The sequence below is a fragment of the Typopeltis vanoorti genome, chromosome 3 (genome assembly GCF_054136105.1).
Source record: "Typopeltis vanoorti isolate ZY-2024b chromosome 3, IOZ_Tvanoo_1.0, whole genome shotgun sequence".
Classification (NCBI taxonomy): Eukaryota; Metazoa; Arthropoda; class Arachnida; order Uropygi; family Thelyphonidae; genus Typopeltis; species Typopeltis vanoorti.
In genome coordinates, this window is record NC_143551.1 from 120,026,440 (window position 1) to 120,052,609 (window position 26,170).

General features: G+C 36.4%; 1 protein-coding gene across 1 annotated transcript in view; it reads left to right on the forward strand.

The window, feature by feature from the left end:
- Positions 1-26,170, forward strand: part of LOC150108517 (receptor-type tyrosine-protein phosphatase mu-like) — a 1,155,664-nt gene that overhangs the window by 922,227 nt on the left and 207,267 nt on the right. Inside the window, exon 34 of the mRNA XM_090415942.1 lies at positions 973-1,009. Within this exon, the coding sequence (XP_090272068.1) occupies positions 973-1,009 (37 nt within the window). The remainder of the gene's footprint in view (positions 1-972; positions 1,010-26,170) is intronic.

Below are 26,170 nucleotides of genomic sequence, written 5' to 3' on the forward strand. Positions count from 1 at the left end.
CTGTTTGGGAACTGTTATTGCATGACTTGGATGCTAATGATATTGGAAAGCTCACATAGAACTGTTTGCAGATGAAGCAAAGTCTGGAAGAACTGCCTTACAGGACAATATGAATAGACTCCATGAGTGGTTGTATTAGTGAAGTTATTAATTCAATGTTGCAACATGTAAGTTCTTGAAATGTGATAAGCAAAGATTGGATGCAGAATATACATTCAATGTTGAAATTTTGAAGAAATGAAGATGACAGATATGGGAGTTTTTGTCTTGGAACAAGACTTTTGGATTAACATTGCTAAAATTGTGACAATATTGCAACAGAAAATAGCAATCATGAGGAGGCCTTAGCACATTTACATGTTGAAGCAAAGGGTTCAACATGTAAATGATTCCCTTGTATAATGCCTTGATCAGACTACATATGGACTACTGTGTGCAGATCTTGTTATCTAATTTGTAAACAGATGAGGATTCAAAGAAGATTCACTAAGGCAATATCAGATTTCTGGAATGTGAGATAATCAGACAGATTGAAGGAATTTGATATCCAGAACATTCCTTATGAACAGAAGAAGGAGATGAGATGAGATACATATATGTTAGTGAGTGGTTGTTACCACATTAAGGTGGATGAGATTTTTCTTCGGGTAGGGGAAGAAAGGAGTAAAAAAAAGAAGCCATCCTTGATAGCTTATATAAAGAGAGTATGAGCAAGGAGAAGGTTGTTTGCTTGGAGAGTGGTTGGTGGGCATGCATTATATGAGATTGTGGTGAGTGTACAAACTATGGATTTAAGGTATGGTTTAGTGATATTTTTATGGGTGGGTGTGGACCTCCCACAATGAGTCTTTTGATTCCATGGAGGTCTGATATTAATAATAGTATAATATAATAAATATAAATAATATAATTATTTAATAATGACAGTTATTATTATCTGAAACATAATGAAAACCTATCTTTTTATTTCAGGGATTCAACTGTGCAAAGGAATATATCATAACTCAAGGTATTAATTTACTTTCGGTGTAGCCATCCTTCTTTTACAAAATTTATTGTGATTTTTTTTTTAATATTATGTAACAGTAGCAATTCATATGATTTATTTGATTTACTTTTGAAGAACATACAAGCAGAGATAAGGAAGCTTTTATTTCTCTTCATAAGGACTTGATACTCCAACATCAGGATTACTGCGCTCAGGTCTGGTCTCCTGGCTTTCTTGGGGATGAGGAAGTGGTGGAGAGGATTCAGAGGCAAGTGACCAAGATAGTGAGTGGTCTGTGGAATGTTCCCAATGAGGATAGATTGATATCCTCATTAGGAACATTCCCAAAGAAGTTGATTGATAGGAGAAAAAGGGGATATGATAGAAACATTTAAGTTACTTAAAGTGTTTCAATGGATTAATGCAGGGGAAATGTTTTAGCACTGTGGCTAAAATGGTCAGAACAAGTGGTAATCCCTGGAAGTTGAATAAAGGTGTTGTTAGTAGAGGTGTGAGGACTAGATTTTTTTCTTGGAGAACTGTGAGAGTCAGATGTGAGTGCTTTGTCTGTTAATAGGTTCAGGAGAGAGAGATATGATATATTGTGTGGATAGTTTGGGTCTCCCATGATGAGTCTTCAGACACCATGGAGGTGCCCATACAGCAACAATAATAATAATCATGATAATTATACAAGGGAATCATAAGCTCTTTGCTTCTATATGTAAATGTGCTGAGGTCCTCATGATTACTATATTCCATTGGGATGTCCTCGCAATTTTAGCAATGTGACTCCTAAATTCAAGTCTTTGTACTTCACTGCTATCACCATCCCCACCTGAACTCTCATCTCCTCTACACTTTCCCCATCAATTATATATTCTGCATTCAATCCTTGTCTACAGAATTTCAAGAAATTATGTATTGTAAAATATGTAATATGTATTGCAAAAAATTTAGCTTGGACAAATGAGTGGGGTTACAGTTGTTAATAACTGCAAGATTTACACTTTGGGATACAGAGATATAAGGCTACATACTATATTGCTGGAGCTGTATTTCAGGAAGTGGATGAGATTCGGGATCTTGGAGTGATGGTGGACAGTGGACTAATGTTCCGAGGCCATGTTGCATGTGTTACAAAGACTGCACGTTGTATAACTGCTATAATAAAAAGTACATTGACATGTAGGGATAAGGAGGTGGTGATGCCTCTATAAAGACATTGGTCAGACTACATATTGCCTGTTGTGCCTAGATATGGTCACCTAGTTTTCATTGTGAAAGACGAATAAACAAAGTGATATCAGGACCCTGGAGTGTTGGTTATGAAGAGTGTTCAAGAGAATGTGGATTACAGGGGTTGGTGGATAGTAAGAAAAGAGGAGATATGATAAAGACCTTCAAGTTAGTTAAGGGATTCTATCAGATTAATACAGAAGAAAGTATAAAAAGAGTGGATGTTAAGCTTCTAATTTTTTTAGGAAATGACAACATAAACTAGATTATTAATTATAAAAACTTTAATGAATAACTACCTATATTTTGGCAATATTACATTGCCATCTTCAAGGATCGTGAAACAATGATATGTGCATGCAGGCATTCACACTAAACAAATGAGGCTGAAGAAAGGCAACAGAAGTTGGTCCTAGAGTTCCCAAAAAGTGCATCCTAGCGGGCTAAATTGGGTTGTCTTTGCTGTTGGGCTGACGATTTTAGAATATATGCTTTCCAAATTTAGGGCAGTCTCATGCACCCAAATATGTTGAGGGTTGGAAAGTTTTTCAGCGGTGAGGCAGATTCAAGAAATAGTCTTTCATACTTGTACTTGCTGCAGTGTAATAAAGTGGCCTTCTTCCAGCATATCCTGCGGTGGGTGTCCAAAGCATGGTCAGCAAGCCCTGAGTGGCTGTATAGGTGGAACTGGATGTAGCGCTTGTGTTGGATATCCTGATATTGGCTGTCCTGTAAGGCCGTAGTTGAGCAGTTTGCAACTGCAAGGTGTGATATACTGCAGGTCAGTCTAGGGGAAGTCGCTGGTCTTTGATGGAGCAGATAAGAGATGTCAATTTCTTGTGTGGTTTTGTAACTAGTTGTGAGGTCATATTTCCTTAGGATTTTTGTTAATTTTTAATTTTTTTATATATTTTTTGGGAGTTGTAGTCATTGGCTAAGAAAGGGTTGTAGCTACTGGCCTAAAAAAATTAGAAGCTATGTCTAACCAATGTATAAGCTTATTTACAAGAAGTGGATATTAAGATTGAAGGAATGAGAGGCCATTCCTGGAAATTGTATAGAGATGTGGGGAAGAAGAGAGTGAGGAGTAGATTTTTTATGTGGAGAGTTGTTAGCGAGTGCATTATGATTGCAGGTAGTGTAAATAACTTCAAAGCATATTGTAATAGACATGTTGCATGTTGAGCTGATCTCCCACAATGAGTCTATTGACTCCATGGAGGTTACTAAATAATAATAATAATAAAACTGAACTGGTAGTTTCACTTATTGTCACATACTAGTAGTTTCACTTCACTCATACAGTCTGTTTATATCCACTTATAACACCATATCTGCTCTAATCATCATGGTTTGATTATTTGCAAACAGCTCTAGTTGAGCTTGTTCCTGGTGTCATTTATGTGCAAGTTAAACAACAATGGTTCTTAAATAAGTCCAAATGGCACACCACTAGTAACTTTCCTCTTTCAGCATCCCCCCCCCACACACACACACTGCACACACAAACATAAATTACTGATAGCCAGTCACCTATGTAACTCACACATCTACTTAACCCTATCTGTTCCAGTTTAATTACCAATTTATCGTGTGGCAGTCTATTAAAGTTCTTGGCAAATGCATTATAATCTTGTTTTAGTACATAAGCATGTTGCTAAAACATGACCTCTCTTTAACAAATCCATTCTGACTACCACAGAGAATTCTGCTGTTAACCAAATTCTGAATTATGTCCCTCTTCAACACCTTAACTATAATGTGTTTCTGGCCTATTATAAAGGATAGGTCAGTCACACTGACTGGCCTATCATTTATTTCCTCTCTAATCCAGTAATAAACATTACAGAAGGAATAACCATCTACAGCGACTCTAAATCTGCACTTGAAGCATTAAAAAAATGGAAAAACAAAACTCACACAGGAAATTCACGAACAACTAACAATGCTAAATTTGAAAAATAAGAACTTGATACTGTAATAGATACCAGCCCATTTAAATATTGAAGGCAATGATAGAGCAGACAGTCTAGCCAAAGAAGCAAGTCATTTATTATTATTATTATTATTATGGGTATCTCTATGGAGTCAGTAGACTCATCACGGGAGACCCAAACTAGCAAAACAATATCTGTCATATCTCTCCTTGAATTCATTTACAGATGAAGAGATCACAACTAAGTCAGGCAATGAATTCCACTCATTCACTACCCTCCAGGTAAAAAAACCTTGTTCTGACACCCTTGTTAACCACACTCTTCTTTAATTTCCAGAGATGACCTCTTGTTCTTCCATCACTATCACATAGCTGAAACATTTCCCCTGCATCAATCCTATAAAAACCTTTCAGTAATTTAAATGTTTCTATCATATCCCCTCTTTTCCACCTATCAACTAACCTCTGCAATCCACAAGCTCTCAATCTATCAATGTAGGGAGCATTTTTTACATCACTCACTAACTTGGTCACTCTTCTCTGAACCCTCTCCACAGCCTCCTCATCTCCAAGGAATCCAGGTGACCAGACCTGAGCACAGTAATCCAAATGTGGAAGTATCAATGCTTTATAAAGGGGAATAATAACCTCTTTATCTCTGGATGTCAGTGTGTTCCTCAACAACCAAGTAATCCTATGTGCAATCTTGGACACCTTAGCAATGTGTCCTCTGAACTTCATCTCTCTATCTCTCAAAAATTACACCCATTATCATTAACTGAGGCTAACTCAGTCACCAAAATAATATTGGTAAAACAAACACTCAAAAAAGAAGAATGAAATCAGAGAAATTAATGAAATAGAGAAATAACCACAATCATCACCAGACTAAGGATGGAACATTTTAAAGTCATGAAAATTCAGCCAGACAGTAGTAGGAGCTATGAAGCATGCAAGAACTGTCCAGGAGTTGACTAACACATGTCCATATCTATTCTTGTCCTGCAATTGCTGCTGCTCTGCAGAAAATTGACAATAACTCTAGAGAAAAGTTCTACTCCATCAAAGTTCACAGATTGGCAAAGCAGTTCTACAGTTCCATGGTCATATCTAGAAGCTCTTTAATGGAATCAACAACAACAACTCCTTAGGGACTTGCCCTGTTGCATGACTCTTGTTAAACAGATATGACTAGGATGGCATATTTGTTTGCCATTAACTTCAAGAAGGCATTCTTTGAACACATGCAATGATTTGTTGTCACGTTCTACTGCCTTAGTAACATTAAGTTTACTTTTACTTCATTCCTTATATAATGCCTACTCATGCACTCACTATCAGTCCCTCCTTTGCCATATCCTCTATGCCTAGTGCCTTATGATGTTAAATTCATGAGAATGAACTACTCTAATAAATTGCTCATCGATATTCAGTGAGCAGTTCATCAGGGTACAACTATATCCTCTACAACAGTTATCCATCTACCATTTTTATCCATTATAATCATTCTTACTTCTTCCCTGATTTCCCTTCTACACTTTTGCTGTTCCTTACCGACTGAAGACCTCCCTAGCATGCTCATGGTACCCCTCACTAGGTAATTATTACCATTCAACTTGTGGTGCCTCCATAAAACCTTCTGATTCCAAATGGCTTGCTTATCTTCATTCATCCATTTTACTCCTTTTATTTAGCATTTCACTTTAGGAATGCACTCAAACATTGCATTCCTAATGTTTTCCAAGCAGCAATTGTCTACTTTTCATCCAACTCCTCTTTCCATTCCAAGGCCTCCATTTCTCTCTTAAGTCACTAGTGATATGATCAGTTCTAAGACTCTTAACCTTTGTCTTCAAAGATTTGTTCTTCAAGAATTCAAAAAATGGTTTTAAGCTGATGTGTAAGTAGTTCTCTTCAAAAGTTTGGTTTTGAAGAGAACTTCTTGATTGAAGCACTAAGAAAAGACAGCTATATAGACTCTTTGGATATGTTGTTCTTTTAAGTAGCATAATACCAAGCCAACTCATGCCAAAGGTTTAGCAAGTTTAATACTTAGATCACCTCTTACTATAACAAATTCCTAGGAAAGCAATAGTTTGTTAAAAGAAAATATTTGTTATAGTGAAAATTTCTTCACTATAACAAATAAAGTAATGCTATTATGGAGTTTGTCTACATTTAATCAATATTTGTCTGTAACAATGGAGTTAACTATAATTAAGCATGTCCATAATCCAACTGGAAGAACATCAAGGCATGTCACCTTTGAGCGGTAAAGATCTGTGTTTGATTTTTATAATGATGAGAGGAATCTTTATATGATCTCTTTCAGATGAAGGTGAGGTAAACAAACAGATGTTTTTTTTTAATTTTTTTCCAAGTAATTCAGGATTTTCATTGAGAAACTGAGGAATAAATCAGCTAAAGAACATATACAGTTAAAAGAAAAAATTATTATGCAATGCAGTGTTTTTCAAAGTCTGTGCCACGATCCATTGATATGTCATCCAATTAATTTGGTGGGCTGCCAGCTTATGTTTATTATTATTATTATCATTATTTCTCTCTCCATGAACTCGACAGACTCATTGTGAGAGGTTCATTCAACTGACAACATATTTATCATATAGAATCTTAATTCTTAACACTCCTTGTTTTAAAAACACATTCTAGTAATGCATTCCATTCACTGACAATTCTCCATGTAAAAATTCTACTCCTCACACTCTTCTTTGCCAAACTTTTACATAACTTCCAGGAATGACCTCTGGTTCTTCTCCTCTCACTTTTTATCATCATCATCAAATTCCTGCCATGTGCCCTCAAGGGGGGGGGGGGTACAGGATATGATAGTACTACATGAAAAATATTACTAACTTCCTATCTACAATTTTCCTCCAAATCAGTCTGTTACTTGTCAAGACTCCAACATTATCAGATCTTAAATTTCTATCGTCTAAGGCACTTTGTACCGTATCAATCCACCTATATCTTGGTCTTCCTCTGGATCATTTTGCTGCCAACCTGGCAGAGAACACTTGTTTTTGCTAATCTTTCTTCACCCATTCTGTTTAAGTGACCATACCACCTGAGATTAGCTCTTCTAACGCATGCCTGAATGCTAATGATATCAAGTTCTTTCCTAATATCCTCGTTTTTAATATGACATTGCAATTGATGTCATCTGTTCACGCCTATAATCTTTCTCAGGACTCTCATATCTGCGGTCTCTAGTCTTTGGTCAAGTGTTTTACTTCTGACCCAGCAAGAGCTGGGTCAGAAGTAAAACCATAAGTTAAAACTGATTTTACTTATGAATCCATAAGTTAAAACTGGTTTGAACACTGTCTTGTATATAGCTAATTTAATGTTCCGACTAATTTCTCTCTTATTCCATATGAATTTATTCAATTGACTTCAAATACCAGCTTTGCTGATTCTGTTGTCTAGTTCTATATTTAATTTACCATCTTCACTAAAAATTGTGCCTAAGTAGCAGAAATGTTTTACTTGTTCCACAGGTTCTTCATTCACAACGCAGTTGACATTTTCAATAATTCTGCCTATTTTCATTGTCTTTGTCTTTTTATTGCTGACCTTCATAACATATCTATTACAACAGTTATTCAATTTAGTCAGAGAATCTTGCAGACTTGTAGCGGATTTATTTAGAAGTATAACATCATCCGATTAAGCAAAGAGCTGACAATAACATCTCCAATTTTGATATCATGTTTAATACCATTTTCCTTCATAATTTGATCCATATAGATAACGAATAACAGAGAGGATAATGTACATCTCACGCCAGATTTAACATAAAACCATCTTCCTGTACTTCCTTCAATTCTAACTGCTGACTTACAACTCAAATAAAGACTAAGTATTGCTCGATATAATGCCCTATTGACACCATATAACTGTAGCATTATTGAATAGCTTCTCTCTTGGCACCTTATCATATGCCTTTTCCAAATCGACAAAACTTAAATACAGATCTTTGTTATATTCCCATGCCTTCTCGACTATTTTTTGTAAAGTGAAGATCTGATCCTGACAGCCTCTATTTGGCCTGAATCCAGCTTTTCTTCCACAATTCTTCTCAATCGTTTCTAAAGTATACTTGCATAGATCTTGCCAGGAACGCTCAGTAGGGAAATACCTCTGTAATTCTCATTCAGTTTTATTTCCCTTATTATATATGGGTACTATGAGAGCTGTACTCCAATCATCGGGAATTCGTCCCTCTGTCCAGGCTTTCTGAACTATGCAGTACAGCCACTGTAAGACTTTTATACCACCATACTTCAGCATTTCTGGTTGAATATCATCTACTCCTGCTGCCTTTTACACATTTTAAGCCTTTGATGGCTTTTCTACTTCAAGTATGGATATGTATTCCTGACTGCATGCCTGGTCAGTGTTTTTTACCACTGTGCTGTCATCACTGCTTGTTTCATTTAGCAGTTTTTCAAAGTAATTACTCCATACTTCAAGGATCTTTTTCTTCCATTTTCATTTCACCTTTATCATCTCTAACTCCTTTTACAGCACTCTTTCCTCCATTTCTAAGCTTCTTCAACAACCTCTAGAATATTTTGCCAACTTCTTGATATTTATTTTCTATATTCTTGCCAAAGTCCTCCCATGACTTTTGTTTATCTAGTGTTACACAGTGTTTAGCATTCTTGCATTTGTCTTTGTATTCTCTAAGAGCACAACCTGTCTTATTTGCCAGGAACTTTTGATATGCTTTCTTCTTTTCCTTCACTGCCTCTTTAACTTCCTGTGTCCGCCATGGAGTTCTAATTTTTTTATCCTTGCAGACAACTTCACCACATGCCTCTCTAGTGAATCAATCAGGTCTTTCTTCAAGGCTTGCCACTGAATCTCCAAGGTTTGATTCCTGTTCTCAAACTCTTTCATTTTTTCTTCAATAATCTTTGTGTATTTTAGTCTACAGTTCACATCTGAGAGCCACTCAACTTTTATTCGCTTTAAAACTTTCTTACATGTTATTCTTTTCAATATGAAATTCAATTTTATCCTGCTCAAGACTAAGTAGTGATCACTTTTAATTTCAAATCCTCTGAACACTCTGGTGTCCTGCAGAGAGGGAGAAAACATCACTATCAACAATTACATAGTCAATGAGACTTTTCTTACTCCTTGCCTCTTCTCTCCATGTGAATTTGTGCACATTTTTATGTTGGAACATTGTGTTAGTAATAACCAGTCCATGTCCTGAGCAGAAATCCAACAGATATTTGCCATTATTATTAGCTTTGCTCTTTTCTCCAAATTTTCCCAAAATATTTTTGTATGTCTCACAATCATTTCCTACTCTGCTATTTAGATCCTCAACAAGGACAGGACCAACTTTTCATTTTTCCTTGTGTCAGTTGCTTATTCTGAAGCCTCAAAAAATTCTTTCACTTCTACCTTAGTTGAATGTTCTACTAAGGTTCTACCTTAGTAGAACCTTCTAATAAGTCTCATTGTCCAGTTCCCCATTCTCATATTTGCCCACATTACTCTACTTGAGACTGACTGCCATTCAAGAAGATTAGCCTCATATTTTGTGTTGAATACTATGGCTACTCCTTCTTTTCCTTGATTGTCATTGCCTGAATATAACATTTTGTATTTATTATTCAGAAAGATCTCACCAGTTTTTGTCTTTTTTGTTTCAGTCACCCTTATTATGTCAATCTGGTAAACTTATCTAATTCCTCAGCTAGCTCCATTTCTTTGCCATTCAGGCTTGTTATGTTGATAGTACTGATCTTTGACTCTGGTGATGTTGAGTTGGGGTATGTTTTCAGATTTCCAGTAGCTGACTTTTCGCTCTTCGCCCTTGTTCCCTGGCAAAAGCAACAGGGGTTCTTGTTTAACTGGGCGACACCCCAGCGGCATGAAATTTTGTCATGTTGTACCATTATTTTTTATTTTGGTTTAACCAATAAGAATACAATTTGATCGGCTGAATCCCAAATAGCCAGCCCATCCTCATTCGTTCAGTATTCAAGTAGATACACAACAGGGTGCACCACGAGAAGGTGAGGATTGGACATTAGGTCAGAAGCCCTGGTCGGTTCTCCACATTCCTTTAAAGACTATGTGGAGGTCTCCTCTCAGTCTCACCTTTTGCTCTTTTTATAATCCCCTCTGGATTAATCTGATAAAATCTGCTTACTAACTTAAACATCTCTATCATATCACCTGTCTTCCTCCTATCCAGCAAACTCAGCAATCTACATATCTTCAACCTCTCTCCATAGCCAGCATTCCAAACTCCTGATATTGTCTTAGTCACTTGTCTCTGGACCTTCTCCAATGTCTTCACATCACATTGAAAACCAGATGACCAGATATGAGCACAATAGTACCAGTGTGGCTTGACCAGTGCCTTGTACAGTGGCACAACCACTTCCTTATCCCTACATGCTAGAGTACTTCTTATCATAGAAGCACTGTGATGTGCATCCTTTGCCACTAGCAATATGCCCTATAAACTTCACTCTACTGTCAACCATCACTTCCACATCTCTAGTATCATCCACCTCCTGCAGTACAACACCATCAATATAGTACACAGCCTTATATTTCTGCACTCCAAAATGCAACATCTTGCACTTATTGATATTAAAACTACAACCACTCTTTTGTCCAAATAAAAAATCTTTCTGAAGGGATTTAACATCAGCAGTACTACGTATAATTCTTCCCAACTTTGCATCATCAGGAGAATGAAGATATATCGTATGGACTGATATATCGTTTACAAACAAATTAAGCAGCAGAGGCCCAAGAACAGAACCTTGGGGCATGCCACTGGTTATCCTTTTTTGAGACACTGCTCCATCATACACAACCTGCTGGTATCATTCAGAGAGCCAATCTCTGATCCATCTAACCATTATATTGTCTATTCCCATCCTCTGCAGCTTTTATATCAACTTATCATGTGTTAAAATATCAAACACATTTGCAAAGTCTAAGAATATCACTGTATATGATTCTCCCTTATCTAACACACTCGTCAGCTTATCATAAAATGCAAGTAAATTACTAAAACAGGATCTACCCTTTACAAATCCATGCTGACCATCATAAAGAATGCTATGTCCATCAACCCAATTCTGTATTCCATTCCTTACCAATCTCTCCAACACCTTGACCACAACTGCACTTATACAGCCTGGCCTATAGTTGGAGACCTGTCTTAGAACTATGCTTGTGGTACTATTTTGCCTTCTTTCCACTCGTTCAGAACCCTACCCACTACAAGACTTTCATTCAATAACCAGGTGAAGGCATAACCAACTGTGGTGCACATTCCTTAAGAAGACGTGGTGATATATCATCCATTCCCACACTTTATTCATATCTAATGCAACCAACGTCTGATAAACTTCTGTTTCTTTCACTTTCAATTCTCCTAATACTTGCCTCTCTTCTATATATATTGTACCGGATCATTTATACCAGTATGATATATGCTGAAAAAGTGCTCATTCAATAATTCTGCTATATCTTTTGCAGCTATTAGTCTGCTGCCATGACTATCCACCAATGTTAGTCTGCCATAATTATTCTTCCTCTTACTTGCCATGTAGCAGAAAAATTCCCTTGAGTTAACCTTGGCCTGAACAGCCACTCTCCTCTCATACTGCACTTTTTCTTTCTTTGCCATGCTCATCACCTTTCTAGCCTGCACCTTATACTCTTCATCAATCTGATCACTACTAACTGTCTTGTACCTCCTCCTTAACATTTTCTTTTCCAGCACAGCTTGCTTGATTTTGCTGTTCATCCATTTCACTTCCACTCTATGTACTCGCTTAACCCTCTGTATGCAGTCATACATTTCTTTTGTCAGCTACTGCCTTATGAGTATACATGCATTGTCAACATCTTTTCCGATCAGCTCATTTACCCAACATATCGATGTTAACTGACTACAGAGCTTTCTATAATCACCTGCTTTATACTTCCACACATATCCATTTTTGGTAGTGACCTCTTCTTGTTTCATCACTTCCCAAACAAGTACCTCATGATCACTCTGACTAACTAGCAGCAGTGTCAATACTTCATTAACAACTACATCTTGTGAAGTTATCACCAAATCCAAAACATTAAAGCCTGTAGTTGCTTCAGTCCCATGCTGCTTGAAATATTTATCTTCCAGAAATTCAATAAACTTACTCTCCTTCCCATACACTATCACCTCCTTCTATTCTGTATTCCTGTAATTAAAGTCTCCCATCAGGATCACCTTTTTAGATGCCCAACTAATTTGCCTAAACATTTCACAATCAGTATTTTCTGTGTACCCTGGCCTATAACAGCATCCTATCAAATATACTAATCTGCTTATTTCAACTTCGCACCACACAGATTCAAAATCTGTGAATGCACTATCAACTTCCACACTTTGCAGAACAATTCCTCTGCAATCATTAACAGCACCCCCCTCCTCTTTTCACATCTCTGTCCTTCCGGAAAATTATATATCCTTCTAATTCTATTTCCGACATCATGTGCTCCTCAGACAACCAAGTTTCACTTATTCCAATTACTTCTGGGCATACCACCTCATTCAATGCCAGAAATTCAGCTCTATTGTTTCAAATACTCCGTAAATGTGTGCAAACATAACAATCGCTGTGTGTTTGACATCATTCTACCAGCACCAACATTCTCTATTCTAGCTGCTATATCACACCTCTCTCTTCAGTCTGACCACTCCCGTTGCTCTGATCCTGACTCTGATTTTCATTCCTACCTGTCTCATCCTCATCTTTATGCAATCCATCATCTTGTGCTGCTGCCTCATATTCATCTTCCTCTGCTGTACAGTTTGGTGATATATGCTATTCTGTTTCACAGGTAGATTCTGATCATTGAACTTCTTGACTCTGTGCCTTACATTATAATTACTTGGCAGAAAAGTTTCAGAATCTACAAACTTTCTCACTATGATTGTCTCTCTCTGATAGAACCAGCTAAAAATACTAATTTTTTATGATTTCTTTTTGGTATTGTTTCCCCTTCTATAAAGATAAACAGTGGTGGTAGGTCATTATCAGATAAGTTAGAAAAACACTAATGTTATGTGAGTGATGATACAAGATGGTGCAGACAGTGGATTTCTTCAAGTACAGACCAACCACAGGGCAACAGTGCCACAAACCATATCCAGTTTCAATGTCAGAGATCCAAGCAGTGTCAGCAAGCGAACAGGGTGGCATATACTGCATACCATGGGCTACAGGAACCAATGCCTTAATCTTGTACTACTGTTGACAGCTCATCATTGTGTAGTATACATATAATGAATACTCAGACTCCATGGAGTTGTCATTTAATAATAATAATGATAGTGAGTTAATGAGTTTGCTGTAGTGAGAGATGACTGTATATAATGATTACATTTTGAAGTAATCAATAGACATATCATCACACAGTCTAATAGCATATAGTGTGTGTAGCTTTATTTCCCCCTAATTTCTTCACTAGTGTCACTACACTCAGTGCACAAAACATTAGAATAGGGGGTGATGGGAAGTTGATACTGGCATCCCCCCCTCCCCCTCATGCACAGAGTGCAATGTATCCAAACCGAATGCAGACATCAGGACTTCCTAACAGTATATGCATTCGATGAACATGGATAAATGTGATGATCTTAGCGGTTTTGATTATGGACGTATTATCAGGGCAGGACTGATGGGTCATGCTATCACTCAAGTGGGAAAACCCTAGGGTTCTTGAGGGCAACTGTATCAAGGGTCTTCAATGAGTATACCATCAATAGATGCACCAGTGTCTGCTGAGCAAGTAGTGGCTGACCACATGCCATTGACCAGTGTTGACGTAGACTGTCTAGGTTCGTACAGACCAACCACAGGGCAAAAGTGGCCCAAATCATATCCAGTTTCAATGTCAGAGGTCCAAGCAGTGTCAGCAAGTGAACAGAGTGGCATACACTGCACACCATGGGCTACAGGAACCGATGCCCTAATCGTGTACTACTGTAGCCAGTTCATCATTGGGCATTGTGCCTCGCCTGGTGATGGAACCATGCAACCAGGTCTCTACAGAGTGGACCAAAGTCATGTGGTGTGATGAACCCTATTATCAGTTGTAGAGGGTACAGGTGCAGTGTCAACAGCACGAGGCCATGGCCCTGTCATGCCAGGTGATGCAGAGAACTTCCAGGATGATTTAAATAGGCTGACAGTGGGAAAAACATAATGGATGAAAATTTAATGTTGAAAAATGTAATAAAGTTATCTATTTTTGTGATACAAAGATTACAAGCTGTGTACCACATTGAGGGAACTGTACTCCACAAAACTAATGAAGCGAGAGATTTGGGCTTGGTTTTAGTAGATAGAGAGTTTCAGTGTAGTGGGCATAATGCTAAAGTAGCCAGAGTGGCTCAAAGGATTACTTGGTTATTAAAGAACACACTAACAAGTAGAGACAGAGAGAGTTATCATTCCCTCTTTATAAAGCCTTGATATGACCAAATCTGGATTACTGTGCTGAGGTCTGGTAATTGAGGATGATAAGTAGTGGAGGTAAGTGATCAAGATGGCGAGTGGTCTGTGAAATGCTCCCTCTGAGGATAAATTGTGGTTTGTAAATTACAAATGTTGGTTGATAGATGAAAAAGGGGAGGATATGTTAGAAACTTTTAAGTTACTTAAAGGATTTTATAGAATTAATTCAAAGGAAATATTTCAGCACTTGGGTAGAGGGAGCAGGACAGGAGGTCATCCCTGGAAGTTTGTAAAGTGAAAGGCTATTTGATGGAGTGTAAACAAACATGCCATGGTGGAATGCTTTTATTTTCGGTGTAAGTAATGTTGTCAACATCCATTCCAATAGCCTGCATCTCTTTAACATGCATACCATAGGAACATGTTGCCAAAATTTGTGTATAATATTGTACCTCCCAGTGTAGAAAAAAACAAATATCAGTCCATGTAGGATGTTCGGGAAGAGACTTTATTTTTAGGGTGTAATTAAGAGACAACCATTTCTTTCAAAGTAACAGAGCAGGTTTTTTGTTTGTTTGTGTTTGTTTTGTTTTGGCACAAAGAGTTTTAATGGGCAGTGTGTGAAAAACACCAGTAGCAATCCATATACGAAGATAGCAGTCGGATCCACCCATTGCACACTAGTAGTGTGCGATGATCCTTTCAGATCCACCCATCGCACACTACTCTGCCTTGCAGAGTAGTGTGCGATGGGTGGATCTGACGGTTGCACATCCAACATGGGTGGATGTGCGACCGTAGACTTGGGATCCATAATCCTACTTTGAACATACAAATGCATAATAACATGCAGAAATGAAGTTCAAGCACACAATGCATAGAAGAAAATAGGGTGTATCTGTGCTAGGAATGTAAGCTTAGGGCCCTACCTATTCACCACATAAGAGGTGTGTGTGTTTCAATGCATATTTTAAACATTGCATTTCGATGACTGCATAGATTGGATTTCCTGCCTTTTATTTAGATAAAGATACTGCAGTCTCTCTGAGGCTTAAGAATTAGAAAACTGATTTTAAAAAAGGCTCGAACCTCTTTAAACAATATTTGAAAAGTCTACCGGTCTCAAGTGGATTTAATTTTCATCTTTTATGCTTAATATAATACATTTATTCCAGTCACTACATTAACATATAATTTCTCTGTAGAAATTTATTCCACTTAGTCCCTAGTGAGTTGATATAAAAGCAGGAAAAAATGTTAAACTTGAGGACACTTTCTTCTGATCTTTCGTACTTTCCTTTGTTAATCCATTACTCTACTCCTGGTACTGCTGGAGAAAAAACGTTTTTACTTTATGAGTCATCAGTAAAATAAGAGGCAAGAGGAGATAGGAATTCAGTCACAAGCCTTGAAATAATTTTGTCATCATCATCATCATCGATTTCCTGATATGTATCCCCCAAGGGGAGTTTAGGTCACTATGAAGCACTACATGATTAAGTTTACATTATTATTAATCTCTTATCAACAATTTTCCTCCAACTCAATATATTATTTGTGAGCACTCCAATATTGTCATATCTAATGTTTCATGCTTCTAAGGTACTTCTGACCAAATCAGTCCACCTACACCTTGGTCTTCCACTGGGTCCCTTTCCTGTCATCTCGACATCAAACATCTGTTTTACTAACCTTTCTTCACCCATTCTAATCTAAGCCTACACCACCTTAGATTAGCTCTGCTCACACATTCTTGAATGCTAATAATGTTAAGTTCCTTTCTAATATCTTCATTTTTAATATGATTCCAACATTGATGCCATCGGTTTACTCCCCTAATTTTTCTTGAAACTTTCATATCTTTGGTCTCTAGTCTTTGATCAAGTGTTTTATTTCTAATCCAACTCTCAGATCTGTAACTTGAAACTCATTTAAATATTGTCTTGCATACTGCTAGTTCGATGTTTTGGCTAATTTCTCTCTTATTCCATATAAATTTATTCAGCTGGCTACCCACCATACCAACTTTGCTTGTTGTCTGGTTCCAGATTTAACCTGTCATCTTCACTGAAAACTGTGCCTCAATAGCTGAAATATTTCACTTGTTCTATAGGATCTTCATTCAGAGTGCAGCTGAAGTTTTCTATGCCTACTTTCATTGTTTGGGTCTTTTTTTTTGCTGATTTTCATGCCAAATTTGTTGCAGCTGTTATTGAAATTAGTTGGTGAATCCTGGAGACTTGCACTAGATATGTTCTAATGTCAGGATTGATTCCACCCTCTTTCATAATGTGATCCATATAGATGATGAATAAGAGTGAGGATAATGTGCATCCTTGTCTTTTCTTTTTGTGTTGCACGGTGATCAGCATTCATTTTAGAAATTATGGACTTTACAACCGTGTTATAAATACCTATTTTAATTTCCCGATGTTTCAACCTTCATATTAAGGTCATTATCTGGAATATATACAAGGACAAACTGAGTTACATTTCACACAGTATGCTAAAGAGACAATGATTTGATCAACAGTTATTCTACCGGCATGACCTCTAGTGAAAATATAATATAATATAAAAAAATTTTAAAAAAATTATATGTGTGTGTGTGTATATATATATATATATATACAGGGTGTTTGGGATAAATTTGACAGTTTCGTAAGGAAAAAGAAAATCTTCTTTGTATCTATTAAATTTAATGAATTGACAAAAAAACATTACAGGCAGAGTTAATTACAATACTATCAACAAGATTTACTCAAAATAACCACCATTAGCATCGATCACAGCTTCAATTCTGCTTCGGAACCTCGAACAAGCTGATGCTACAGTCTCCCTGGGAAGGGCAGCAAAAACTGTTTTAATTTTATCCATTAACTGGGCTTTTGTATTACTGGAAGTGCGATTGGTGTCTTTTTCAACTGCGCCCCATACAAAATAATCCATGGGGTTAAGGTCTGGGGAGTTTGGAGGCCAAACATTTGGACTGGTGAAGTCGTAGAAATTTTCAGACAACCATTTTTGACTTTTCCCAGAGGTGTGGCAAGGGGTCGAATCCTACTGCCATACATACGGCCTACCATTGGCTACCCTTGTTATCCAGGGCTTGACTACAGTTAGCAACTCCACGAACAAAGCCCGAATTCCAATGCCAGGGTTCTTCAACACCTGTTCCTGCAGATTTGCGAGGAATTCTGGTGCACGAACGCAATCAGATCGTCTGCTAGGGATCTTTCTTCTTGCTACATCCTCGTAGTCACCATTGCAAGTCTCTAGTTCATGCCTGATTGTTTTTACTGTATTCAGGGAGCATTGGGCAGCAGTCGTAATATCCTTATTTTGATGGCGGGCACGAATCATCATGATACAAGTTATTCTCTTCCATGATTCAGGTGGGTTCCAGCTATCCATCCTTTCTGACATCTTGTATATGAATGAAGAAGGGTCCAAACTTTTAAATGAAGAGAAGTGTGTGTTAATACATGTAACTTACGGAAAAATATAATTAATTATAAATATGTCAAATTTATCCCGAACACCCTGTATATATATATATATATATATAATATAAAAAAAAACAGATAAAATTAATTAATTATTTAGAAACTACATCAAAGCTAAATTCTATTTAAGATAACATAAAAGAAACATTCTTTCATATAGACAGTTTTCTTACAGTAACAATGATGTCCTAATTTAACATGACAATTGTTATATTAGATTTTAGATTCTGGATTATCTACAGTCCTGTTTATAGTTAACTCTTAGGGAGAAAGGTTCCATGGGTAAAATATGTACCTTCCATATGCTTGGAATTTTTAGACCATCATTATTGTTCAGATTAGGGTGGTTGATAAGAATCTCACAAGCTTCCTTAAATTTATGTTCATACCATGTTTTGGTGTGATGTAGACAACTGGTGCTTTCTGATCATGCATTAGGGCATGATCAGAAAGGCCAGCTTCACCATAGTCAGTGGCACACTCAGGATTTAATCTTGGAGGAGGCCAAGCACTCAGGATTTAACCTTTGGGGGAGGCCGAGTTGAGTAGACGTTTTGCGAATACACACTACACATCGCATACGAACTATAACTGAACATCTGCAGTGATCGCTAATTCATAAGTAGCACACAATATAAATAAAAAAAAATGAATTTTAATTAGGAAAAGATTTTTGGAAATTTTTTTAGTGTTTTTTTTCCTTTTCTTTGGGGGATGCCCGTGCCCCCCCCCTCTGGGTGCACCACTGACCATAGTTATTATATTTAATGTGTCGTTTATGTTCTTTTTGTCTGATAGGAATTGTGCATCCTGTTTCCCCGGTATAAGATAAATTAAAGGTAAATTACAGGTGCAATAAATACTGTATACTCCAGAGTTGGTCTTTGGATGAGTTGAGTAAGCTTTTTAATTTTGCAGGAGATTTAAAAGTGGCTTTGAGGTTGTATTTCTGTAGTATTCTGTTTATTTTATCTGATGTCCCTATAATGTAAGGAATGGTTATAGTTTTATTGTAGTCTGGTTTATCTTTCTTTTTCATTGAGCTTTTGTAGAGAATTTGTTAATAGTGTTTTGTCTGTAACCATTTTTTAAGAAAGTATAGCTGATAACTTTAAATTCGTCTTTAAGCACTTGGTCGTTGGAGCAAATCTTGCCTTGTTTTTTTAGAGTATTAATGACACCTAGTTTTTGTGTTGGGTGGTGGTGGTAGGAGTTTATGTGTATATATTGGCCAGTATGTGTCAGTTTCTGGTAAAAGTTTCTGAAGGAAAGACTGCTAGAAGGAAGATGTGTGACAAGTGTATCTAGAAATGGAAGTGTGTTCTGCTTTTCAATCTCAATTGTGAACTGTATGCATTTGTGGTGTTTGTTTAGGTGGCTAAGGAAAGTGTCTAGTCTCTGGTGGCCATGGGGCCAGATCGCAAAAACATCGTCAACATACCTAAGCCAAACTTTGGGTTTTTAAAGGAGAGGAATCTAGAGCATGTTGCTGAAAATATTCCATATAAAAGTTAGCAATAGGGGAGGATCATGGCGAGCCCATGGCTGTGTGTCTTCTTTTTGTAGGTAGAAAGCATTTTGCCATACAAAATAACCAGAACGTAATGCATGTGCAAAGAGCGCCATGATATCCGGATGGAATTTGTCCTGTAAAAGAAGGATTGTGTTATTGATTGGGACATTTGTAAAGAGGGTAGAGATGTCAAAACTGACTAATAAATCATCTTTTTCTAATATAATTAGATTATGTTTATGAAGTGTTGTGTGTTTCTGATATAGGAGGGGGGGGGATGGCCTACCAACTCCTTGAATGTTGCCGCTAATTTCTTGGCTAGGTGATAAATCAGGCTGTCTATACCTTTGACTATCAGCTGGAGTGGTGTGTTTTGTTTGTATATCTTTGGTAGACCATAAAATCTCGGAGAACAAGTGTAGTGCAGAAGTAATTTTTTGACTGTATCTTCAGGCTGTGTAGTAACTGATTTAAGTAGTTTCTCAGTTTTCTTTTTTTATTCCATTGGTTGGGTCATGGTTAAAAAATTGATATGTATTGTTGTCCGAGACTAGCAGATTCATTTTTTCTAAATATGTGATTCATTTTAGAATAACAGTGCCATTGCCTTTATCGGGCTCTAGTTATTATGATGTCCAGATTTGATTTTAGTGATTTCACCTCTCAAGTTGCTTGTTATTGTTTTCTTGTAATTTACATTTAAAATGTTGGTGGTTTCTAAATGTATTTTGTTCTCAGCTTCCAAGGATTCCCTCTCGTCCTTTCCCCACCCTCCATAAATTGAAAAATTCCATCAATTGAAATCCTGTATGACCCTTTTAAAAGTTTGTAAGTCTCAATCATATCACCCCTCTTTCTCCTGTTTGTAGTGTCTGCAGTCTACAAATTTTCAATCTGTCTTCATAATCAGTATTCCACAATCCTGGAATCATTTTTAACATTCTCCTTTGCACTCTCTCCAATATACCAGAATCACAACGGAGACCAGACCTATGCACAATAGTCCAAGTGAGGTCTTATCAAGGCCTTGTAAAGAGGCAAAATGACTTCCTTATCTTTACATGTGAACATTCGTTTCAGCATTGCAATTATCTTTTGAGTTGTATTTGCAATCTTTGCAACATGACCCCTGAACTTCAACTTCTTATCTATTAGCACTCCAAGGTCCCTAGCCTCATCAGTTTCTTCTAGCTTAATCCCGCCAATATAATACGACATTGGATATCTAATTGTGCTGAAGTGAATGGCTTTACATTTACTGACATTCAACTGACACCCGTTTTCCTATGCCCACAATTCCATGCCTATTCAAATCATTCTGCAAAGACTGCATATCAGCAGCATTACTGATTACCATACCTATCTTTACATCATCAGCAAATAGCTGTATGTTGCTTGTCAAATCTTTCCCAATATCATTAATGTACAGATTGAATAACAGTGGACCAAGCACTGATCCTTGTGGTATACCACCTGTTACCTTAAACCTTGCAGACTCAGATCCTTCGTATACCTCTTTCTGATATCTGTCAGTCACCCATCCTCTTATCCATGTTAATATTGTATAACCCAAACCCATTTTTTCCAATTTATGCAACAGTCTACCATGCTGTATTCTGTCAAAAGCCATAGCAAAATCGAAAAGTATAATGATGTATCCATTCCCCTTGTCTAGTTCAATGATAACATATTTATATATAAATGGTGAGCAACTTGCTAAAACATGACATTCCCTTAGTAAACCCGTGTTGTTCATTGCAAAGTAGAGATTCACTGTCAACCCATTTCTGAATGCGTCCTTAATCAATTTTTCCAAAATCTTCACCACCACTCCTGAGATACTAATTGGTAGATATTCGGATACATCAGTCTTTGCACCACCCTTGCAATGCAATTATCATACATTCCTTTCATTCCTGCAGAATCTTCCCTGTTCTGAGACTCATATTAAACATCCTGGTGAAAGGAATGGCCAGTTCAGCTGAACACTCTTTTAGAGCACATGCTGATATTCCATCAGTCCCTATTGCTGAATTCTTATTAAATTTGTGCAACAGCTCTAATACCGCAGCCTCACAAACTTGCATTTCCTCATCTAGTGAAGAGGTAACAGTGAGCTCAATGTTGTGTTCACCAGGTCAATAGCTTTTAATGAAATGGGCACTCATTAACTGAACAACCTCCTTGCATCTGTAACCCTCACACCATTTGGATTTAGAAGAGTTATTCTTTCATATTCATTCTTCCTTTTACTTGCAGAATATCATTAGAATTCTTGTGGGTTGTCTTTAGCACATACAGCCAGTTCTTTTCATACTCAGACTTTGCTTTCCATACAACATTTGTGACTATTCTAGCCTGCTGTTATAACATTCATAACAAATGTCATCCTTATGCAAACGTATAAGCAAAGGTATTCCTTCCACATTGTCCTTTTCTTTCGAATCTCTTGCTTAATAAGATTGCACATCCATTTGACTCCTACTCTATTTATTCTTCAAACTCTCGGGACACATTCTGATATCGCATCATTTAAGTATTGTTTAAATGCTTCCCTATGCACTGTCGATATTCTTTCCATCCAGCAACCAATCCCATTTCACTCAACTCAGTGTACTCCTCAGTTGGTCATAATTTCCTGCTTTGTAGTTCAGTATGTAACCTTTTCTGAATGGAAAATTCATAAATTTAGTCACTTTCCAAGTGAGCACCACATGATCACTGTCACCAACTGGAGGCAGAATAGTTATATCTTTAACTGAAATGCCCTCTGACACTATAATAAAATCTAACACTCTTTGACCTTGAGTTCCTTCTGTCACATGCTGCTTATGGAAGTTGTCCCACAACAGCTCGATAAATGCATTTTCATTTTTCTCATGAGATTCTACTGCTACCCAATTAACATTTCAATAATTAAAGTCTCCCATTAGGATTACTCTTTTTGCGTTCATCCTTTCTATTTGGTGACGCATTTCTTCATCACTAGCAACCGATCCACCAAGTCTGTAACAACACCCTACTATGTAATTAGTCTTGCTAGATTCCACCTCACACCAGATGGCTTCAAACTCACTGCGATATGAAATATTGTTAATAGTATTACTACAATCATAGGTGTGTCAACTTTAACTAAATTTAAGTCATCTGATATCATTAGCATTAATTTAGAACATGATTTATATAAAATTAAACTCAATGTATATAAGATTTTGAAACATTTAAGTATAGATACTAGAGAATGCATTAAATTCAATACCGAATTGAAATTAGAGGAATTTCTAAATTTCTATCCCGAATTGTGACCAGATAAATATTTTAAAAGAGATAACTGGCAAACATTGAATGAAAATGAAAAGGAAATAACTAAAGAAGAATTAGAAATCAGCCTGAAAGAAACACAAAATGGAAAATCACCTGGAGAAGAGAAGTTATGTTCAGAATTATATAAATATGCAGGAATTAGAATTAAAGAAAGACTTATTATTTTTAACTAAACTCTATTCAACAAATAACCTGTCAATAGAATGAAAAAATTAATTTTGTACTACTAGAATAAAGCTTCTGAAATACTTTATTACTTTGTTATTTAAAAGTTTGCCATATATTTTACAATACAAATTAATATTCTTATACCTCTGTAATATTTTACTGATACCAATCCCCATCTTTAAAAAAAGGTAGTAGAGATGACCCTAAAAAATTACAGAAGTATAAGAATTCTAAATTCGTATTGTAAAATATATAACAAAATTTTAAATAACAAAGTAATAAAATATTTCAGGAGCTTTATTCTAGGTAGTACAAAATGAATTTAGAAAAGGATGATCATGCATAGAACTTACCTTTTGCCTAAAATTAATAATAGAGAAAAGAAGAGAATACATTTTAAAAACACATATTTATTGACTTTGATAATATTTTAAAAGCTATCATAAGTATATATAAAAATAATCAAATACAAATAAGATTAAATTATGAACTATCATATTCAAGAGAGATAAATCAAGGAGTCTGACAGGGATGTCCCCTTTCGGCAATTCTTTTTAATATTTATTTAAATGAAATAATAATAAAATGGAATAAATAAGGTATTAAACTTCCTCCTATGGTGAACTTAAACACTCTCCTTATTGCTGATGAACAAATAATAATTACAAATTCTGAAGATAACTTACAGAAAGATATTTTAAATTTAAATGAAATAGCCAAAGATTATGGGATGATAATATCAACAGAAAAATCAAAAACAATGGCCTTTAAAGGAAGATCCAGTAAGAACTAAAATAGTAATAGATAACAAGATTTTAGAACAGGTGAATTCATTTAACTACCTAGGATGTATGATTACATATGAAAATATAAAACACATAAACCTAAAAATTGTGAAATATTAAAAAAAAAAACAGGTGTAATTAACTCTATTTTTAAACCTAGTTCAAAAACAAACTAGACAAAAAAGTATACATTATCCCTACCAGTCCTATTGTATGGAAATGAATATGGACAATAAAACAAAAAGACAAAGATTGATAACAGCTGAAATGAAGTTTATGAGAAAAACTGCAAAGTATACTCTATTTTATCACAAAAGAAATGAAGAAATTATGAAAGAATTAAACCAGCGATCAGTAATATAAAAAATATAAAATATAAACATAAATGAATGGAACACATTGAAGGAATGAAAACAGAAAGATTACCAAAAGAAGTTTAGCTAGTGTCACAGTAGCGCCGTGGAAAGAAGGCTCTTGTTTCAAATAAGATTTTTGGAATAATTAATTGTAAATAAGTGTCTCTTTATGAGACACTTATTTACAATTAATTATTCCAAAGATTATTATTCCAGAGTTGATGTAAAAGTTGTGCACTTGCAACAATATTAGTGTGGGCTTTTTTTGTTTAACTTTGTTTATGGATTCATTAAGATTAGAACTTATTATAGTAACTGGTGAAGGAAAGATGGCAGTGGCTTTGTCCATGCAGGAATTTTAATTTGATTTCAGTCGTTTCGTAAAATGTGAGATATGCTATATGTATTCGTTTGAATATATGGATAAATTGTGGATATTTGAGGTGGATGGTAGGAGAGTGTGTGTGTGTGTGTGTGTGTGTGTGTGTGTGTGTGTGTGTGTGTGTGTGTGTGTGTGTGTGTGTGTGTGTGTGTGTGTGTAGTGTGAGCTGAATGAAGATTTGATGAGTGCTAATATGATGATAACTGCTAATATGTTGATAACTGAAAGTGTTAGTAGCGAGAATGCTGTGAGGGGGATTAGTGCTAGTCTGATAGAAAAGGATGGTATTAAAGAGCAGCAAAAAATGGTAAAAAAGATTTGAAAAGGAGAACAGGTGATCTGAGAAACTTAATCAATGGTATGAAGGTGATACAAATGTAGTGGAAGTTAAAAAACATTTTGAAGTTTGAAGGATATAAAAAAAGTTTGAAGGATATAAAGTGAACTGTATAATAGTGATGGATTGTATTTGAATAGTTTTGGTGGGGGTCACTTGGAGAGACTGCTGCTGGAAAATAGAGAAGTGAGTGCAGAGAATGAATCTGATTAAATGGTAAGTGATGTGCAAGAATAAGAGAGTAAGATAGGAGAGATTAAAGATGTGGTTTTGAATGAAGAAGTGAATGGCATGAGTATAGAGAATGAGAGAATAGGTGTACAAGACAGACAGACAGTGAAACAGGGAGTCTCAAGGTGGACAGGGGAACACAGCGTGAGAAAGGTTAATGCTCCAAGAGGATGTGAATGTATGTGTAGACAAAAAAGGGAAGGGGATGACCTGGGATCAAGGGAACACGGGTGGATTTGAAGAAGGTTCTAAAATGAATAAGGAGAAAAAGAAATGGCTTGAGTTAAGCGTGGAGAAGTCACATCAAATAACTGGTATAAATAACTCTTGGTGGTAATATATTTTTGGAGGTGGAGGAAATAAGAGATCTTAGGTTGAGAGTAGATTAGGGTCTGAAATTTAGGAGACACTTTGCCAAAATTGTGAGACTGACACAATACATTCTGGAAATGATGTGAATGACACTGACTTGGAGAAATAAGGAGATTCTTGTTCCATTGTATAAGGCCTTGATTAGGCCACACATGGACTACTGTGCCCAAATTTGGTCACCTGATTTTCAAAAGGACGAAGAGATGTTGGAAAAGGTCTAGAGGCGACTTACTGAGGTAGTTTCTGATCTCTGGAATATTAAATATGAGGAAAGGTTGAGAAGATGCAATTTACAGAGTTTAGTGGATAGGAGGAAGAGGGATGATATGATAGAGACTTACAAGTTAGAAAGGGGTTGTTATAGGATCAATTTTGAAGACGTTTTACAGAAAATGGTGGCAGATCAGGGGAGAACCAGAGGTCATCCCTAGAAGCTATATAAGGAGAGCGTGAGCACCTGAGTGACAATTCGGTTTTTTGCATGCAGAGTTGTGAGTGATTGGAATGCCTTGCCTTAAG